A 16,938-nucleotide genomic window follows, 5' to 3' on the forward strand; every position below is an offset into this window, starting at 1 on the left:
CTCGGGAAGTTGGAGATGCTGGAATTTCTGAATTTATCACATAATCAGTTTAGTGGCAGCATCCCATCATCCTTTGCGAGCATGGTGAGCCTTTCAACAGTCGATGTGTCTTAGAACGACTTGGAAGGACCAATCCCAATAGCAAGGCTACTAAAAAATGCTTCAACAAGTTGGTTTCTTCCCAATAAAGGTCTATGTGGTAACCTCTCTAGCATGCCATCTTGTTATTCAACCCCAGTAGCTGCTCACAAAATGGGGAAGATACTTGGTTTGCTTTTGCCAATTGTTCTTGTGATGAGTTTCAGCATTGTTGCTGCAACTGTTGTCATAATAATACTTATTCGTATGAAGAGAAAACCACAAGAAAGTGTTACCACTGAATCAAGGGACCTATTCTCTGTTTGGAATTTTGATGGAAGATTAGCATTTGACGATATTGTAAGGGCACCATAAGACTTTGATGATAAGTACATCATTGGAATAGGAGGAGACGGCAAAGTCTACAAGGCACAACTCCAAGACGGGCAGCTAGTTGCTGTGAAGAAGCTTCATCAGGCCGAAGAAGAGTTTGATGGTGAAAGAAGGTTCCGTAGTGAAATGGAAATCTTAACACATATCTGACAACGAAGCATTGTCAAAACGTATGGATTTTTCTCCTATCCAACGTATAAATTTCTAGTCTATGACTACATTCAGCAGGGAAGTCTCCACAGGACATTGGAAAATGAGGTGCTAGCAAAGGAATTGGATTGGCAGAAGAGAATTGCTATTGCAAATGATGTGGCTGAGGCAGTATCTTATTTGCACCATGAATGCACTCCACCTATAATACATCGAGATATCACAAGCAATAACATCTTACTTGATACATCCTTGAAGGCTTTTGTCTCAGATTTTGGCACAGCAAGGATTCTTAAGCCCGATTCATCAAACTGGAGTGCACTAGCAGGAACATATGGCTACATTGCTCCTGGTATGTAGTAATATATCTTTCCTTCTCCAGTCAGAAGCATTCATCTCTATCCACTTCGTTTCTAATTCTAATGTTTAATTTGGTATTGTGCAGAAATGGCATACACATCTGTTGTGAGTGAGAAATGTGACTTCTATAGCTTTGGCGTGGTTCTGCTAGAGTTAGTGGTGGGCAAGCATCCAAGGGCTCTATTAGATGATAGCTCAAGCGGGGAACAAGATGTGATGGTGAAAGATATTCTAGACCAGCGGCCGACAACACCAAAAAGAACATAAGAGGATATCTTGGCTCTACTCGTCAACCTGGCCTTTTCTTGCTTGGAATCTTGTCCGCAAGCAAGGCCAACCATGCGGGAGGCATACCAAGCACTCATCCAGTGATCCTCCTCTAGTCATTGTCCAGTGTGTTGAATGAATCTAGCACCTTTTCATGTTAATTGTAGATTTCATTTTCCCCCCTTTACACATGAAAGAGTGGTCAATGTGGTAGACAATGTTGTGTAATTCCCATGTCATAGTGCGGACAACTCCACGAGTTTATTTGTGCAATGTCCTCTTGTGATGTCGTGTGCTGTGCGCCCACGTTATCCCCGAGTCGTGGTATGGCATGATTCGCACGAGGCCATGTTTACCGTTCTCTTGTCCAAGATTGTTATCTTCAAATAAGAGAAGAGAAAAGACGAGAAAAGCTGCAGAAGTTTGAGCAGCACAAAGCACTTGTGCCCCTCTCTCAGATTTCCTTGCACGCGAGTTCGTGTCTTCGTCCATTCGGTGCTGAAATTTGAAGTTTCAGGAAAGCAAAGAAACATTTTTAATGGTCTGGCTTCAATCACGACAGTAGGCATGACAAGACTGTGAAAGACGTCGCAGCCCTTTGGTTCAAAAGCGAAGCACAACTATTCAGTACGTTTTATTTCTGGTACGTTTCAGCTCTATGCAGTTGGCTTGGTGTGGTTTGTGATGTTTGTTTGCGCACTGCCATTTTCAGAGTGGAGTGGACCAGACGTATTTGACTAGTACATGGTACTACTATCCAGTGTGAGAGAATTCAGGTGCACTAGGCATCTTAGAACATGCACCGCAACCTAGGCACGAAGAGATTGGACTAGAAAATAAATTGAACCACCGATGAAGCCAATCACATCATTTTTTTCTCAACTAAAAACGTGCTATTAATTACAAGACCTCTTGAAATCCCAATAGCGCGCCACAGAAATTACATGCATTGGTCCTCCAATTAATAGATGGGGTCTAATTAATATGCGTGCAACTAGTATTACTGTTTCACGCCTTAGTATTTTGGGATTATTTGATTTTTGTTAGATGCCTAATGCACCGAGACCGAGGGAGTACTATTATTTCAGCGTGTGGCGCTGTTGGAATATTAATTAGCTGCAGTAGTAGTACTATCATGAAGTTTGTAGTCATGTGGCAGTGCTGGTTCGCGTGCCTAAAGGTGTGGATCTGATTTCGGATTTAAACATAAGCAGAGCGGAGCAGATGCTACCAACTAACCTTTTTTATTCCGAGATGGTTCATGTTGATGATAATCAGATAGGAGGAGTAGGAGTGGATCACGCCATCGCAGTCACTGAGCTCTGGTAAATGTTCTTGCAAAAATGTCTTATATTATGGGACAGAGGGAGTAATAAATAATACTACTGGATTGCGAATCGGACAAGATACACAGGGGCCGCCTATTGCTGCCTCCGGCAAGCATGTACAGTAAACAGTGGGAAATGGACAGACTGTGCATTTTATCTACAAATAAATTAACTGCTCAACAGATTCAACTAGAGTAGAGCTGTGGGCTGGCAATGTAAGATGCCAATTTTCCAGTTCATTCGCAACACGCACGCTCAACATCTGAAGCCCGCTACTCTGAAAAAAAAGCTGATCAGCTCAGGTACAATCGAAACCCAGCACTTGATGAGTCGAGTCACACCCCGCTTCCCCGGCCGATAGCTGCCTTGGCTCCTCTGGGAATCTCCAACGCTGTCATTCAATTTCCGCGTCATCACAAAATGTTTGCACATTTGAGACCAGTCCAACACAAATTTTGAACGAAATTTAAGTAAATTTGATATATTATAGGCAAACAAACAAAATTTAAGTAAGTTTGATTGATATATATTATATGCAAACGAACGAAATTCAACAAGTTTGACATAAACTTAAACTGAACTAGGAAAGTAGCTTACGCTGAAGTCGTAGGCATGGCCTCCAAGGACACCGGAACCTCCGTTGTCATCCGCTCCATTGTCGTCGTCATCGTTGCGCCAGTGGTGGAAGAACCATATGACACCGCGATGTAGACTCGGCCACCTCCTCGGCTTGGAGGTGGATGGCGCGCTCAGACTCGGCCAATCCGACCATGAGGTGATGGGTGTTGAGTCGGCACCATGGCGGGTGTAAGATTACATAGTGGCTTGAACCGATCGAGAGCCCAATCCTTCGCGAGGACCCAAGCCGGCGCCATCTGGGTCTTGGCGAAAGCCGACGCACCGACACGCCTCCACCTCGGAGAGCCATTTCTTGCTCCCAGTCGAGGACGACTCATTGTGCGAGCCACCCCATTCGATCCGAGGCAAAAAAAAAAACAATCTTCAGTCTTGTTCAATACTTTGCCAGAAGGGTTAATCGTCACCTTCTTCATCAACATCGATCTCCGCTGCTCCCATGATGCGGTGTGAGTAGTCCATCCTCTCGACTACAGGTTTGTCCTTTCTAGATATATAAGTTTCAGTATATAAAATTGAAGATAGCTATATAAAAGTGCCCATTATCGAAAAATTGGAAACAAGTGATCTAGTGTACATTGTACTTGGTAAGAAAGATAAATTAAATGTAAAATCACCCTGATTAGGGGTATTACGATGGAAGGCCGAGAAGCTGGTACACATATTTCAGTCCTTTTTGGAATAAAATATGTTCATAGGAATTTCGTAGGAAATAGAAATATACTACAGTCTAAGTGAAAGCAACTTTTCCTCCAGAATTCATGTGAGATTTAAATTACAAATTGGCCCTTACTGTGGTAACCCAATTGACCCTAACTCCAGTTTGTAGCTGTTGCATTTTTGGTTGTTTTGAGACTCAGAATAAGCATCGTTGCCCAAGTTAATGGCCTGCGACTTGCATCTAGCATCAGCTCTTGTACGTTGGAGTGGTTGCATATCTTCATCATTTTCTGGACTTGCATGGCATGAGTTTGACCTTTTAGTTCGCAACAACTGCAAAGTCATCTCGACTTCTTTCATGGTAGGTCTCTCTTCACCTCGGAGCCTCAAGCACATCTCCGTAAGTGAGGCAACACTTTTAATCTCTTCTTCGGTCGCTTCCTCACAAATTTGAGCAGCCACTATCTCTTTGATTGGCCTAACTTTTATCTCCGAAAGAAAGTAATTGGCCAAATTTTCCTTTGAGCCTGACTCAGTTGTAAATATAGGCTCCCTTCTCAGAAGTAGCTCCACAAGTACCACACCAAAACTATATACATCACTCTTCTCGTTTAGTTGCCCAGTATGGTAATATTCTGGATCCAAGTACCCAAATGTACCTTGTACATTTGTAACAACATGGGTTTGATCAATAGGAACCAATCTTGAAGCACCGAAATCTGAAACTTTAGCAGTGTAGTTTGCATCTAGTAGTATATTAGAAGATTTGACATCACGGTGAAAGACTGACACCAAAGCTGCCGAGTGGAGATAATATAGAGCTGCTGCAGCTTCCGTGGCAATTCTTAGGCAGTCCTCCCATGACAACAAGAAACAGCCACTACTTGAATTGGAATGTAGAATTTCATATAACGAGCCATTGGGAACAAAGTCATAAACTAATAGTGGGACCTCAGTTTCAAGACAACATCCAAAAAGTTTTACTATATTTCGGTGGTTTATTTGTGAGAGAATTGCTACCTCATTAATAAATTGACTGATCTCACCTTCATCGATGTTCTTAGACCTTTTTATCGCCACCACATGTTGGTTGGACAAGATGCCTTTGTACACCATACCATGCCCTCCACGACCCAGTATACGTGTAGCATCAAAGTTATTTGTTGCCTTCTCTAGTTCTTCCAAAGTGAAAATCTTGGTCTTGTCACTTGCATTTTCATCCGATGATATTAGTTGTTCCAGCAGAAGGCCTTGGTTCTTTCGAAAATGATTCCTTCGCAGTTGCTTTTGGATGTCCCTTTTCCATCTACGAACAAGAACTATAGTAATTGAGCTGAGAAGTAGAACACCGAAGCCACTGCTAAGCCCAATGCCAACACCTGAAATGATATACTATGTTACCTTAGTATTGTGCTGCTTTTTTTCTTGTTCATGTTCACTGTAAGATTAAGCAACTAGTACATAAAACTTACCCAGTAGAAGATTTTGCTTCTTGGTAAAGGTGCACTGCACTGTTGTAGTATCATACTGTGTATTCCCAGGACAATCGGTACAATAGTATGTTCCTATAGTATTATTGCATACTCCTTTGCAAATGTCTTGTTTCTTGCAGTCGTCAATATCTGCAACCACATATCAGTAAGAATTAACATGATAAAAATTTACGGAATATGATACTGGGAATGGAGATCATGCCTACTTCGGGAGTTTAGAAATTCCTATATGTATTCACTTCAAAATCCTTCAAAGAGAAACTCATGATTGCTTTCCTGCCGTACTACCATTAAGGTCCATTATTATTATTATTATCTAAACATATAAATGTTTATGATATATATATATATATATATATATATATATATATATATATATATATATATATATAGAGAGAGAGAGAGAGAGAGACACACACACACAGAGAGAGAACCTTTACAGCCATTTCGGATATACGGATTTCCTTTGAAGCCAGGCATGCATTTGCACCGATAACCGATGTAACCATCCTTTGAGTAGACGGCTAAGCAAGTGCTATGGATGCTGACACATGCGTATCTAGACGTGTTCTGTTGTGCCTCTCGGCATGTCAGACCAGCAACGGCCCATTGCACAGATGCCGATTCCCCAAAACCAATATAGAGTTCAGGTTCCTCGGATACATGCATCGCATACATATCACGCTGGTAACTTGACGTGTCTTCGATGTCCACGAGTCCATCGTCAACACTTATGTTCGTGACATGATGATCATCGTTTAGTTGGAGGCTGGACGTCAACATGTTGGTACAGTTGAGCTGAAATAGCTTCCTTGCAGAACAGCCTTCTTCTAGGCCAAATGGAAATGGAACACTGATGTTTCCACACCATCGAGAGCACTTTGCCTTTCGTTGGACCGGATTATACCCTATTTTCAGAATGAAATGAAGAGATTCATCAGAAATGTACAGCTGTTTATACACACCAAATCCAATTTGTTTGGCTTCATTTGTGTACATATGTATGCAGGTATAATTAGGCATGCAGTTGGATTTCCAGTGGGGAGGAAGTGTGTGTTGCCGTTACTTGATTGAGTCTTATCACTAAGTTTTTCTACATATATTGAAACGAACACAAACTAATGTTATCTTAATGCTAAAACAGAAAAAAGAAAACAGAGCTATGCGGGGATGGAGCAGGTAAATTACCTCCATCACGCAAGCATCCATCGATTATGTAGGGATTGCCTTTATACCCATTATCGCAAATGCAATTATAACAGCGACCAAATGCAAAAGTATTTTGGATCGGCTTGCTGTGATTGCTGACACAGGCGTTGTTGGTCGTGTTAACCAGGGTGGTGGCGCCTGTTGCATGATCCATGATACTCCAAGTAATCATGGCATAATTAGTAGTTATATTGATTCCGTCCCAGAGTGAGCTTCGGTTACGGTCCAGCTCCGCCCCGCCATGGCGGACAAACCGAAGCTGCAAGGTGCGAGCAGGAATAATAAGGTGCGAGCTGGAGCAACATCCGGTACCATTGCAGTCCTGCCTAGGAACAGAGGTCTCCGCTATTTCCATGTTAGGGCAGGTCACTGTACAAAGCAGCACCATCGAATTTGAATCCGAGTCTTGGGCGGCATTTGTGTCAGTTCCATCGAGCAACTGGAATACATCCAGGTCACAGGCTGTGATGTTTAATTCGGCAAACCACAAATATAAAGATCTCCCGGGAGCTTTCCATGTCATGTTATAGACATTGACGCCAGAGCTCATGACGATATAACGTGAAAATGCGACTCTTAAATCTGTCATGAGAAAACAACTTCATGAGCAAAGCACACGGAATTTTAGCGAGAATAACTGGAAAGAACACAAGAGTCTCGGCTCCAAAACAACCGAGAAAACTATAGTGAACTGAACTGTGTATGAATACATTCCTAAACTAGCCGAAGACAACGATAGAGCAACAATTAGATTTTATTGCAGCATTGGAAACATGACGAGATAACTTTACCTCACAGTTCCTTGGAAATCTATCCGGAGGAATTGATTTTGACTGGCACGTCTTACCTCTAGAGGAAGATCCGGTGGGATATTACTAGGGGTTCGGTGTGAGACACTTGAGGTGCTCAACGTTGTTCCGGGAGATTTTGCGGTTAAGTTTCGGGTGAGATCAAAATTGGATGGTTTCTGATGGTCTCTTGTGGCTGTATATGGGGCAGCACAACCTGAACTCAAACCAGTTTTCTTAGCCGAATTGGTGCGGATCTGTGGAGATGAAACTCTGCCAATCCTAGTCGGTGAGGACTTTAATATAATTCGAAGGAGAGATGAAAAGAATAATGACAATTTTGATGGACGTTGGTCTATGATGTTTAACATGATTATCGAGGGTTTTAATTTGACAGAAATTGAGCTCACTGGTAGACAATTTACATGGGCCAATTCGTTGCCCACTCCGACTTATCAGAAGTTGGATAGGGTACTCGCTAGTGTGGAATGGAAACAAATGTACCCTTTGGTGTCGGTTCATGCGATGCAGAGAGCGATCTCAGACCACACACCACTTTTTGTAGACTCGGGAGAGGCCATACATGTTGCGAACAAAAATGCTTTCTCTTTCGAACTAGGGTTGTTCGAGAAGGAAAACTTTTTGGAGATCATTGCACGCGAATAAAATTAGACATCTCAGACAGTTTTTGCGAGGTTGGGCCAGAAACGAGAGCGGAATTTACAAACAAGAAAAAGAGCGACTCACTCAATAAATTGAAGCGCTGCATTTAAAAGCTGAAGGTAACCTTCTTACGGTTAATGAGCAAAGATCCAAGTCTGATGCTGAGCAAGGCTTACGAGCTCTCCTGAGAGAGGAGGAGCTCAAGTGGGCATTGCGTGCTAAAGTGCTTAAGGTTGTCTAAGGGGATGACAATACACAGTTCTTCCATATGATTGCAAATGGTAAACATAGGAAGAAGAAAATCATACAGCTCGAACAGGACAAGAGGATAATTATGGGGCATGAGAATCTGAAAGCCTATATCTCTAATTACTATAAACAACTTTTTGGGCCTCCGGAAACAAGCACGGTGGCGCTAGATGAATCTATTATTGGAGATATACCTCAGATACAGGCAGAGGAGAATGATATTCTCTCTGCACCGCTTACTGAGAAAGAGGTTCTGGATGCAATCTCACAAATGAAACCGAATAAAGCACTGGGACCAGATGGGTTTCCAGCTGAATTCTATAAAAGATGTTGGCATATTATTAAGGGTGATCTTATGCCTATGTTTCATGATTTCTTTTACGGTCATTTAGAGTTATTTCATCTAAACTTCGGTATGATTACGCTGTTGCCGAAGAAAGAAGAGGCAGTTCGGATCGAACAATTCAGGCCCATATGTCTTCTTAACGTGAGTTTCAAAATATTCACAAAGGTTGGTACCAATAGATTGACACAAATTGCTCATTCAGTAGTACAACTGAGCCAGACAGCGTTCATGCCAGGGCGACATATACTTGAAGGGATGGTCGTTTTGCATGAAACGCTACATGAGATTCACTCGAAGAAACTAGATGGGGTTATCTTCAAAGTGGATTTTGAGAAGGCGCATGATAGAGTTAAGTGGCCTTTCCTTTAGCATGCAATGCGCATGAAAGGATTTAGTGAGGCCTGGCGTGACCAAGTGGGTTCCCAAGTCCAGAGGGGTAGTGTCGGAATTAAGGTTAACGATGACATCGGTCATTACTTTCAGACACACAAGGGGTTGAGACAAGGGGATTCCATGTCTCCTCTCTTGTTTAATATTGGTGGCCGATATGTTGGCCATTCTTACTGGCAGGGCCAAGCAGCATGGTCATGTGGAGGGGTTAGTTCCTCACCTGGTCGATGGAGGAGTATCCATCTTACAGTATACCGACGACACTATCTTATTCATGGAATATGATATTGCTAAGGCACGTAATATGAAACTTATTTTATGTATCTTCAAACAATTGTCTGGTTTAAAGATAAACTTCCACAAGAGCGAGTTGTTTTGTTTTGGGAAGGCCAAAGACGAGCAAAACACGTATAGACAATTGTTCGGGTGTGAATTAGGTTCTTTACCATTCAGTTATTTGGGCATACCGATTCATCATCGTAAGTTATAAAATAAAGAATGAAAGTGTATCCAAGATCGAATTGAAAAAAAACTTAGCTGCTGGAAGGGCAAGCTTATGTCATATAGAGGTCGGCTAGTGCTGATTAACTCTGTACTGACTATTATGCCGATGTTCTTGCTTTCGTTCTTTGAAATTCCGAAAGGGGTTCAGAAGCGACTTGATTTCTTCATATCTTGATTCTTCTGGCAGTCTGATGAGGCCAAGAGGAAATACCGTCTCGCGCGATGGGATTCATTTGCCGACCAAAAGACCAGGGGGGTCTCGGTATTGAGAACTTAGAAATTAAGAATAAATGCCTTATGAGCAAATGGCTCTACAGGTTAGAGACAGAGCCGGAGGATATGTGGGCACAAATTCTGCGCAATAAATATTTACAGTCGAAAAGCTTGCCCAGGTTACCATGAGGCCAACTGACTCGCCATTCTGGAATGAAAGACTTGTTCATTCGTAGGGTCAAACTATTGGTTGGCAATGGGATGTCAACAAGATTTTGGAAGGATACATGGTTAGGAGAGACGCCCCTGGCCATACAATATCCCATCCTTTATAACATTGTGCAACCTAAGGAGGATTACGTAGGCACAGTTTTCCAAACGACTCCCTTGAATATTCAGTTCAGACGTGCGTTAGTTGGTGAGAGATGGACTGCCTGGATGCACTTGGTTCGGAGATTGATAGAGATTCAACTCTCCGACCAGCCGGATTCGACGCAATGGAAGTTAGCCAAAAATGGGTATTTACGGTGGAATATTTTTATATGGATTTGATTAATTCTGGCCCAATCTCAAGATCGTTGCATATCTGGCGGGTTAAGGTTCCCTTGCGCATTAAAATCTTCATGTGGTTCGTCCACAAGCAAGTAATACTCACCACGGACAACTTAATCAAAAGGCGATGGGTAGGTATAGTTCGCGGTGTTGTTTTTGTGATCATGATGAAACAATACAACATTTATTCCTTGAATGCCCACTCGCCAAATTGCTTTGGAGAATGATTCATATAGCCTTCAAATTAATCCTCCAGTTGACATTGAGTCGTTGTTTGGGACGTGGTTAGCGGGGGTTGAGCATACTACTGCGGCAAGAATTCGGATTGGAATATGTGCGCTTTTGTGGGCTATATGAAATTGTAGAAATGATATAATTTTTAACAGACAACACACTTTAACTTTCATGCAGGTCATCTTCAGAGCTACCACATGGATCCGTACGTGGTCCTTACTCACTCCTATGGACTCCAGGGAGCCTTTGGTTACTGGGTGCAATCAGTGGGGGATGGTAGCACAGGCTATATTCAACCGGTTCAGATGGCGGTCGCATAACAGGATAGGAGTCTAGGGAGCTTCTCCTTCGTATTAACAGGATAGGAGTCTAGGGGCTATTGTCAGCTTGTACTTTTCTTGTTTCTTTTGTTTCGCTCCGCTTGCGAGCTGTAATACTTTTATGACTTTCTGCTACTTTGTGGATTTTTAATCAGATGGCTACATGTATCATTATGATGCAGAGGATGTGGTACGCCTTCATTTAAAAAAAAAATTCCTAAGCTAGCCCTTTAAGGCCCATTGGCCTATGAGGCACGTTTGAAACATTTAGTCAAGAGCAATTAATCAGCGAGTTCACCTCAAAAAAAATTACTAATCAGTGAGTACTCCTTCGGAAGCTCCGGCAAGGGTCACTTTTGGTAGTCTAAGAGCGCGTCACTTGACGCTCCGCCATCACATGTCGCGCTCTGGACACTCCCATAGTTGCCAGAAATTCAGGTTGACTGGGTCGAGGAACGGGGTTCCAGGTCGAGGCTCGCCACCCTTCCGGAACGTGGTGTGACTGGGGTATACTTCATTGGTACGCTAATTGGAGATGTGGATCGCGATCCAAAAAGTTTTCGGTCGATGACCCCGGTACCATGGTGGTACAAGATCCAAAGATTAAGATATTCCTCTAAAAATATTACGATATATAGTTATATATTTCCCAATTTGCAGGGAGGGAATCCCGCCAGAAAATTTACATTTAACTTATTTTAATCTAAGAATCTTAATCTTAGCACACCGAAAAAAAAAATCTTAATCTTAGCAAGTACTCGTACGATTAAAGGAAATGAGGCCACATGTGCGGTGAATAGTACGCCCTGATCATTGTCTCATCTGCCAGTTTTCCTTCACACTCGCCGCCCCCGGCCCCCGGGTAGTAATTCCGATGCTCTTTTCTCCATTGTTCGCGTGCAAAGCTCCAGCGGACCTATCCCCCATGGATCCATCTTCAAACTCCAAGCCTTCAGGGCACTCCTCCTCCCTCCACCATCGGATTATCAAGCGGCTCACCGCTCGCGCATGCCGTATCATCATTGGCGGGAGTGGCACGGGAGAGGACGTATACAACAACGGAAAGCTTGATGGCCGGCCGGCTGCCGCCAGGCGAGTAGCGTATGGCGGATGGAGTAACGGCGGACTCCGGTTGTCCGTCGGTGGTGCACGATTGCCAAGTGCCCTAGTAAGCTAAATTCCTCGATAACTCCTCCACTGCCTGCAGACCGATCTAGCGGAGCACCCATCGGTCGGGATCGCGATCCATCCATCAAACCTGCTCGACCCGACCTCGTTCCCGACCAGCGGTCTGGCTTTAACGACCCCGGGTCAGGGAACGGACCCTCGACCTGTGAACCTGCAGCCAACTATGGGCGCTCTCTTCTAATTTTGTTTTTTCTATTTTTACTTATCCGTATGTGTTTTCTGCTTTTAGATGATTTTTCAGTTATTTCGGCTTATCGGTTTCCCGCGGATTTTCTTAGGCTAAAAAAAATCGAACGCAAGAGGCACAATTTTACTTCTTACGGAGGCACGGATTCTCTTCCGCGAGAGACACAGTCGTGCATCTCGAAAAATAGGGAAATGTATATTTTTTCTTCAGCGAGAGGCACAAATTTACTTCTCGTGAAGGCACTAGTTTGCTTCCACGAGAGACACAGTCGTACCTCTAGGAAAATATTAAAAAACATGTTTTTCTGCAGTCGTGCCTCTCGAAAATAAGAAAATATATGTTTTTTTCTTACCCAAGAGGCATAGAATTACTTCTCGTGGAGGTATATATTTGCTTCCATAAGAGGTCAGTTGTGCCTGGATAAGTTTTTTTCAAAAAACAGAATATTCGTCGAAACCTATTAATATGGGATCTCGATCCGAAAAATCTCAACAGTGAAAACGGTTTGAGATTTGAATGCATGGTTGAAGAGATAAAATATTTTGAATAAACGAATGTAAACAAAAGAAAAGGAAAAGTTTCAGGTTGCGACAAGTGCGCTGGGAGGTTTGAGTGACCTTTGCAAAGAGTACAACTTAATTAGAGATTTTGCTTTTAGTCCCAACTCAATTACTATGTATTTGATTCTAAAAAATTTATTATTATGCATCTTCCCAAAAAAACTTGACCACCATGCATTTATTTAGACTAGAACAATGCGCGTGCCTTTCAACGGGACATTAATAAAGTACGCTAGCTTGTGATTTACCTGCCCGTATTGATGTGATTGCGTAAATAAATATTTATTAAAATTTTCCTGTGATTTATTTTATATTTGAATGAGAATTTGGTAAGTAAATTAAAATTAGATTCAGAAGATAAGTAAGTTAGAGTGATTGATTATCATACGGGAAATGTTGAACAAAGAGGTGGTGAAAAAAAAGTAAAACATGAAACCTCGCATTCTTTTTAAGTAGTATATATAGAGAGATGGAGATAGGATGGGCAAGTCCGAAAGTTATTTTCTGAGCACGATCATAGGCTGTTCGTTACCGCTGTTGTATTTGTAGACGTAAAGTCACACACCGGCTCAGATGTTCATAACATGGACATTTCTGAATTACACGCCAAATATTTTTTAGAATACACTATGAGTATATTTGAAAATATTGTAAGAAGATTTTTGTAATGTGTGTGAACAATTTTTGACTGCAAATGAAGAATAAAGAACTGCAATAAAATAAACATAGATAGAAAATGAAACTAGAAAAGCCAAAAAAATAATGATAAACGTTTCAAATATAATATACCTTTTTTGTTCTAATTGCACAATAAACATTTTTGATACATGATCAACTTTTTAAAAATACACAATGAACATTTTTTTGAGACAAGTCGAATATTATTCCGTTCACGATGAACATATTTAGAAATGGCCCATGACAAGTTCTTAATTGCCAAATGCACATATTTTAAACACATGCAAAAAACCAAATCAAAGAACCAATAGCTAAATATTGTCCGCTATTTTCTGTCAGCCCGTGTGCCGAGTGTTGACGAATGTCACTTAGAAAAGTGAGATATGAACATGTTCTTTCTCAAAAAACGTGAATGGTATCAATTCTCGAGAAACAAAACTTGTAGAATGGAGCACAACCCCATTTTATTTACTTCGTTTTAACTTAAAGAAAAAGGTACTCGCGACACTTCTTGTACCACAGCCCTTCACGGCAGTCGTTTGTGTGCAACACCTCGGCTTTACTATCTCAGACTGCCGTCAGGTAGCCCACAGCTACTGCCGCAAACATGGCCCACCATCCATACGTGCATAGGATGCCTAATGGAAATAAGATAATCCAAAAATGGAACCCATCATGCATGGAACCACGCACCGGCAGAGAACGGTCACTGCCATGCTGACGTGCCATGTACGCAGAGATAACGGCAGGTGACAGAAAATGTATGCAAATGTACCTAAAATACAAGTTGTATGTCTATTTTGTGTCATTTTTCATGTTTTTATATGAATATGTACGTTTATGTTACACCACTACTATTAAAAGTGTAATTAACTCTTGAAATGCTTTTGGAAGCTGTGGTGGGAAGCGATTTGATCCTTTTCTTGATTTACGTATAAATTATAGTACATTTAATTCTATGGTATGCACTACTATTATTTTTGTTACACCACTACTATTGAATGTATGCACTATTATTTTTGTTACACCACTACTATTAAATGTACTCCCTCCATTCCCTTATACAAGGCCACGATGAAAAATACATTTTGCATCTATACAAGGCCACTAACAGTAACCGAGGCAAAATTTAATGACGTTTTCTCGTATTAGCAACTTATTTAATACTTGCATGCATGTAGTTATAATGACACCGTGCTACTTCCTTCTCGTTCCTTTCTTGCATGCATGCGGGCGTATTAATGATCCCAGTTAACAAGAAGAAAAGTTGGCTTGCAAAATAGTCATTAAATTTTACCTAGGTACCTGTAATTTGAGTTTGTGACCTTGTATAAGGGAATGGAGGGAGTATTATACGCTTTTGGAGGTTAGTTGTTTATTAAGTCCGGTCAGAATGGAAGTATCATATGTAGTATCATGCATCTCAACTACATGTTTTTGCTGAGGTGACACACAATTAAACGAGAAAAGAGAGGGTTTAATATCATGATATGATATTGTATGAGATTACATGAAATACTAATATGTGTCATGCATGACAATAAATAAAATCACTGTGAGATGCTATGCACTATGAACATAGTATCATAGACTAGTAACAAATGCATGGTACTAATATATGATACGTCCCGCTACCAGCAACCTAGGCTGGCCATAGTGACAGTAATTTAGCTAGTAAGTAACATAACACATCAAACCATAAGGTTATTTTGCTTAAGCGGCAAGTAGTTATTTAGGGGAGAGATATTTATGGTAACATAAATATGATAACATAACATAAGGCGTAGATGACATCTTACATATGTTACTACCAACTGTGAAGATAACATAGATAAACTAGTAACATATGCATGTTAGGGCATCTTCAATGCCGATCCTCAAACCGCCCGCATACGTCCAGACCGTGATGTCTGGACGTCTTGTGCCATCCAACGCGGGCCTGTATTAGTCCGTTGAGCAGTCCGATCACACCTTTTTCCACAAACCGTAGATAAATGTAGGGGCTTTGCGGCAGTCCGGACATCTGTCTGGACAGTGGAAAGCCACGACGTATCCACACCATCACTACTATTTGGCGAAAGGCCCCTAATGTTTTGGTGGAAAGAGAGCAAATTAAATCATGCATGAATTGATTTCGTTTAGTTGGTGGAAGCCATTGTATGTCATGAGGTTAGTTGGCGAAAGGTCATAGTATTAGTACGTCAATTTTCATAAACAGATATTAGGTCATTATGGTATAATTCCATGGCGTTGGAGGAACGCAACTCTAGGCCAAGCCTTAGTTGGCGGAAGGCTAGCTCAAATTGCTCTTTTTTCAATATATAATATATATATATATATATATATATATATATATATATATATATATATATATATATATACATGCATTTTTTATGTATATTACGTCCAAATTTAAGTGAATTATGTCGTGTTTGCATGAGTTTCATTCGGCTTAGTTGAACTATAGTTGAAATGTATGTGGGCAACTTTGGATGGCCTGCTCCCGCATCCGTGTCCATGGATTGTCCCTCCCTGTCCGTGTAAAAATGACCGGGCAAATTTGGGGGTCAGGGTTGAAGATGCCCTTCCTAGTTTAGGTTACTTCCCATTGTAACCAGTCAAGGGGGATTTGGAATGTCAATTGGACATCAACAACCACTTATAATATAGTGATAATAATGAGTAATAGATTAGTACGCCATGCCGGGAGCATTACCTGTGAAATCAGAATCAATGTCGATGTCGTTAATGACCTCCGTGGCGCCGTCCTGGAGGAAGAGCCTTGGGGTTTGCGTGGCGTTGTTGCAGATGAGCTTGAAGTCGGGCTGCCGGAAGCAACGGGCCGAGCCGATGCCAAAGGGATAGTCGAAGGTGAGATTCCCGCATCTTCTTTGGCAACCGGTGAGCGTGGCAGCGGATGGGATGTTCATATTGCTGTTGGAAGCGTGCACCGTTGGTGCTGCACTACAAACAAGTAGGAGCAGAGGAAGAACTACGCCGAAGAGGCTCATCTCCACCTTCCACAAGTGAACAATCATCTCTAATACTGCACACAATATGTTTGGGAGAAAAGGTTTTCCTTGGGATGGCCGCCACAACGTCGTTGCTTTCTTGCTGCTTTATAGTGCAGATGATAAATAGATTCCCGGCAGATGTTGTCAGGAGTGGCCACATGCGGTGGAACTGCCGTGCCATCTTGTGAGAGAAAAGCAACATGGAGAACCTAGGATTCGTTGCCGACAAGAGGCAAGAATTTCCAAAACTCATGGATCACATGAATAACTGGACAAACTTGAAAAAGCCGTCGTTGAGTCCACACCGCAAATGCCATCACAACATCACCTTAACTAAATCTTTCAGAGGGCAGTTAAGGGGTTTGTGTTGAGCTTCCAAACGGGAGACTGTGAAATGATGAATGCTAATTGTATGGTTTAATAAGTTTTCCTCCGTTGTGCTTCTGCTGCAACACGAGTTCCCTTTCATATAGATTTG

General features: G+C 41.8%; 2 protein-coding genes across 2 annotated transcripts; both read right to left on the reverse strand.

Annotated features, from left to right (window-relative positions):
• Positions 1-3,764: 3,764 nt before the first annotated feature.
• Positions 3,765-6,514, reverse strand: LOC123493421 (wall-associated receptor kinase 5-like). Its single transcript, XM_073501541.1, has 3 exons — positions 5,800-6,514; positions 5,345-5,494; positions 3,765-5,251 (listed from the first exon to the last, which is right to left on the reverse strand). Exons 1-3 carry the CDS (start codon positions 6,386-6,388, stop codon positions 4,002-4,004), a joined length of 1,989 nt encoding a protein of 662 aa, XP_073357642.1. The 5' UTR covers positions 6,389-6,514; the 3' UTR covers positions 3,765-4,001.
• On the reverse strand, positions 6,501-16,485 carry LOC109734584 (wall-associated receptor kinase 5-like). Its single transcript, XM_045230178.1, has 2 exons — positions 16,163-16,485; positions 6,501-7,156 (listed from the first exon to the last, which is right to left on the reverse strand). The coding sequence occupies exons 1-2, from the start codon at positions 16,482-16,484 to the stop codon at positions 6,501-6,503; spliced, it is 978 nt and encodes a 325-aa protein (XP_045086113.1). The 5' UTR covers position 16,485.
• Between the last annotated feature and the right edge of the window lie 453 nt (positions 16,486-16,938).

This window comes from Aegilops tauschii, chromosome 1, assembly GCF_002575655.3.
Source record: "Aegilops tauschii subsp. strangulata cultivar AL8/78 chromosome 1, Aet v6.0, whole genome shotgun sequence".
Lineage (NCBI taxonomy): Eukaryota > Viridiplantae > Streptophyta > Magnoliopsida > Poales > Poaceae > Aegilops > Aegilops tauschii.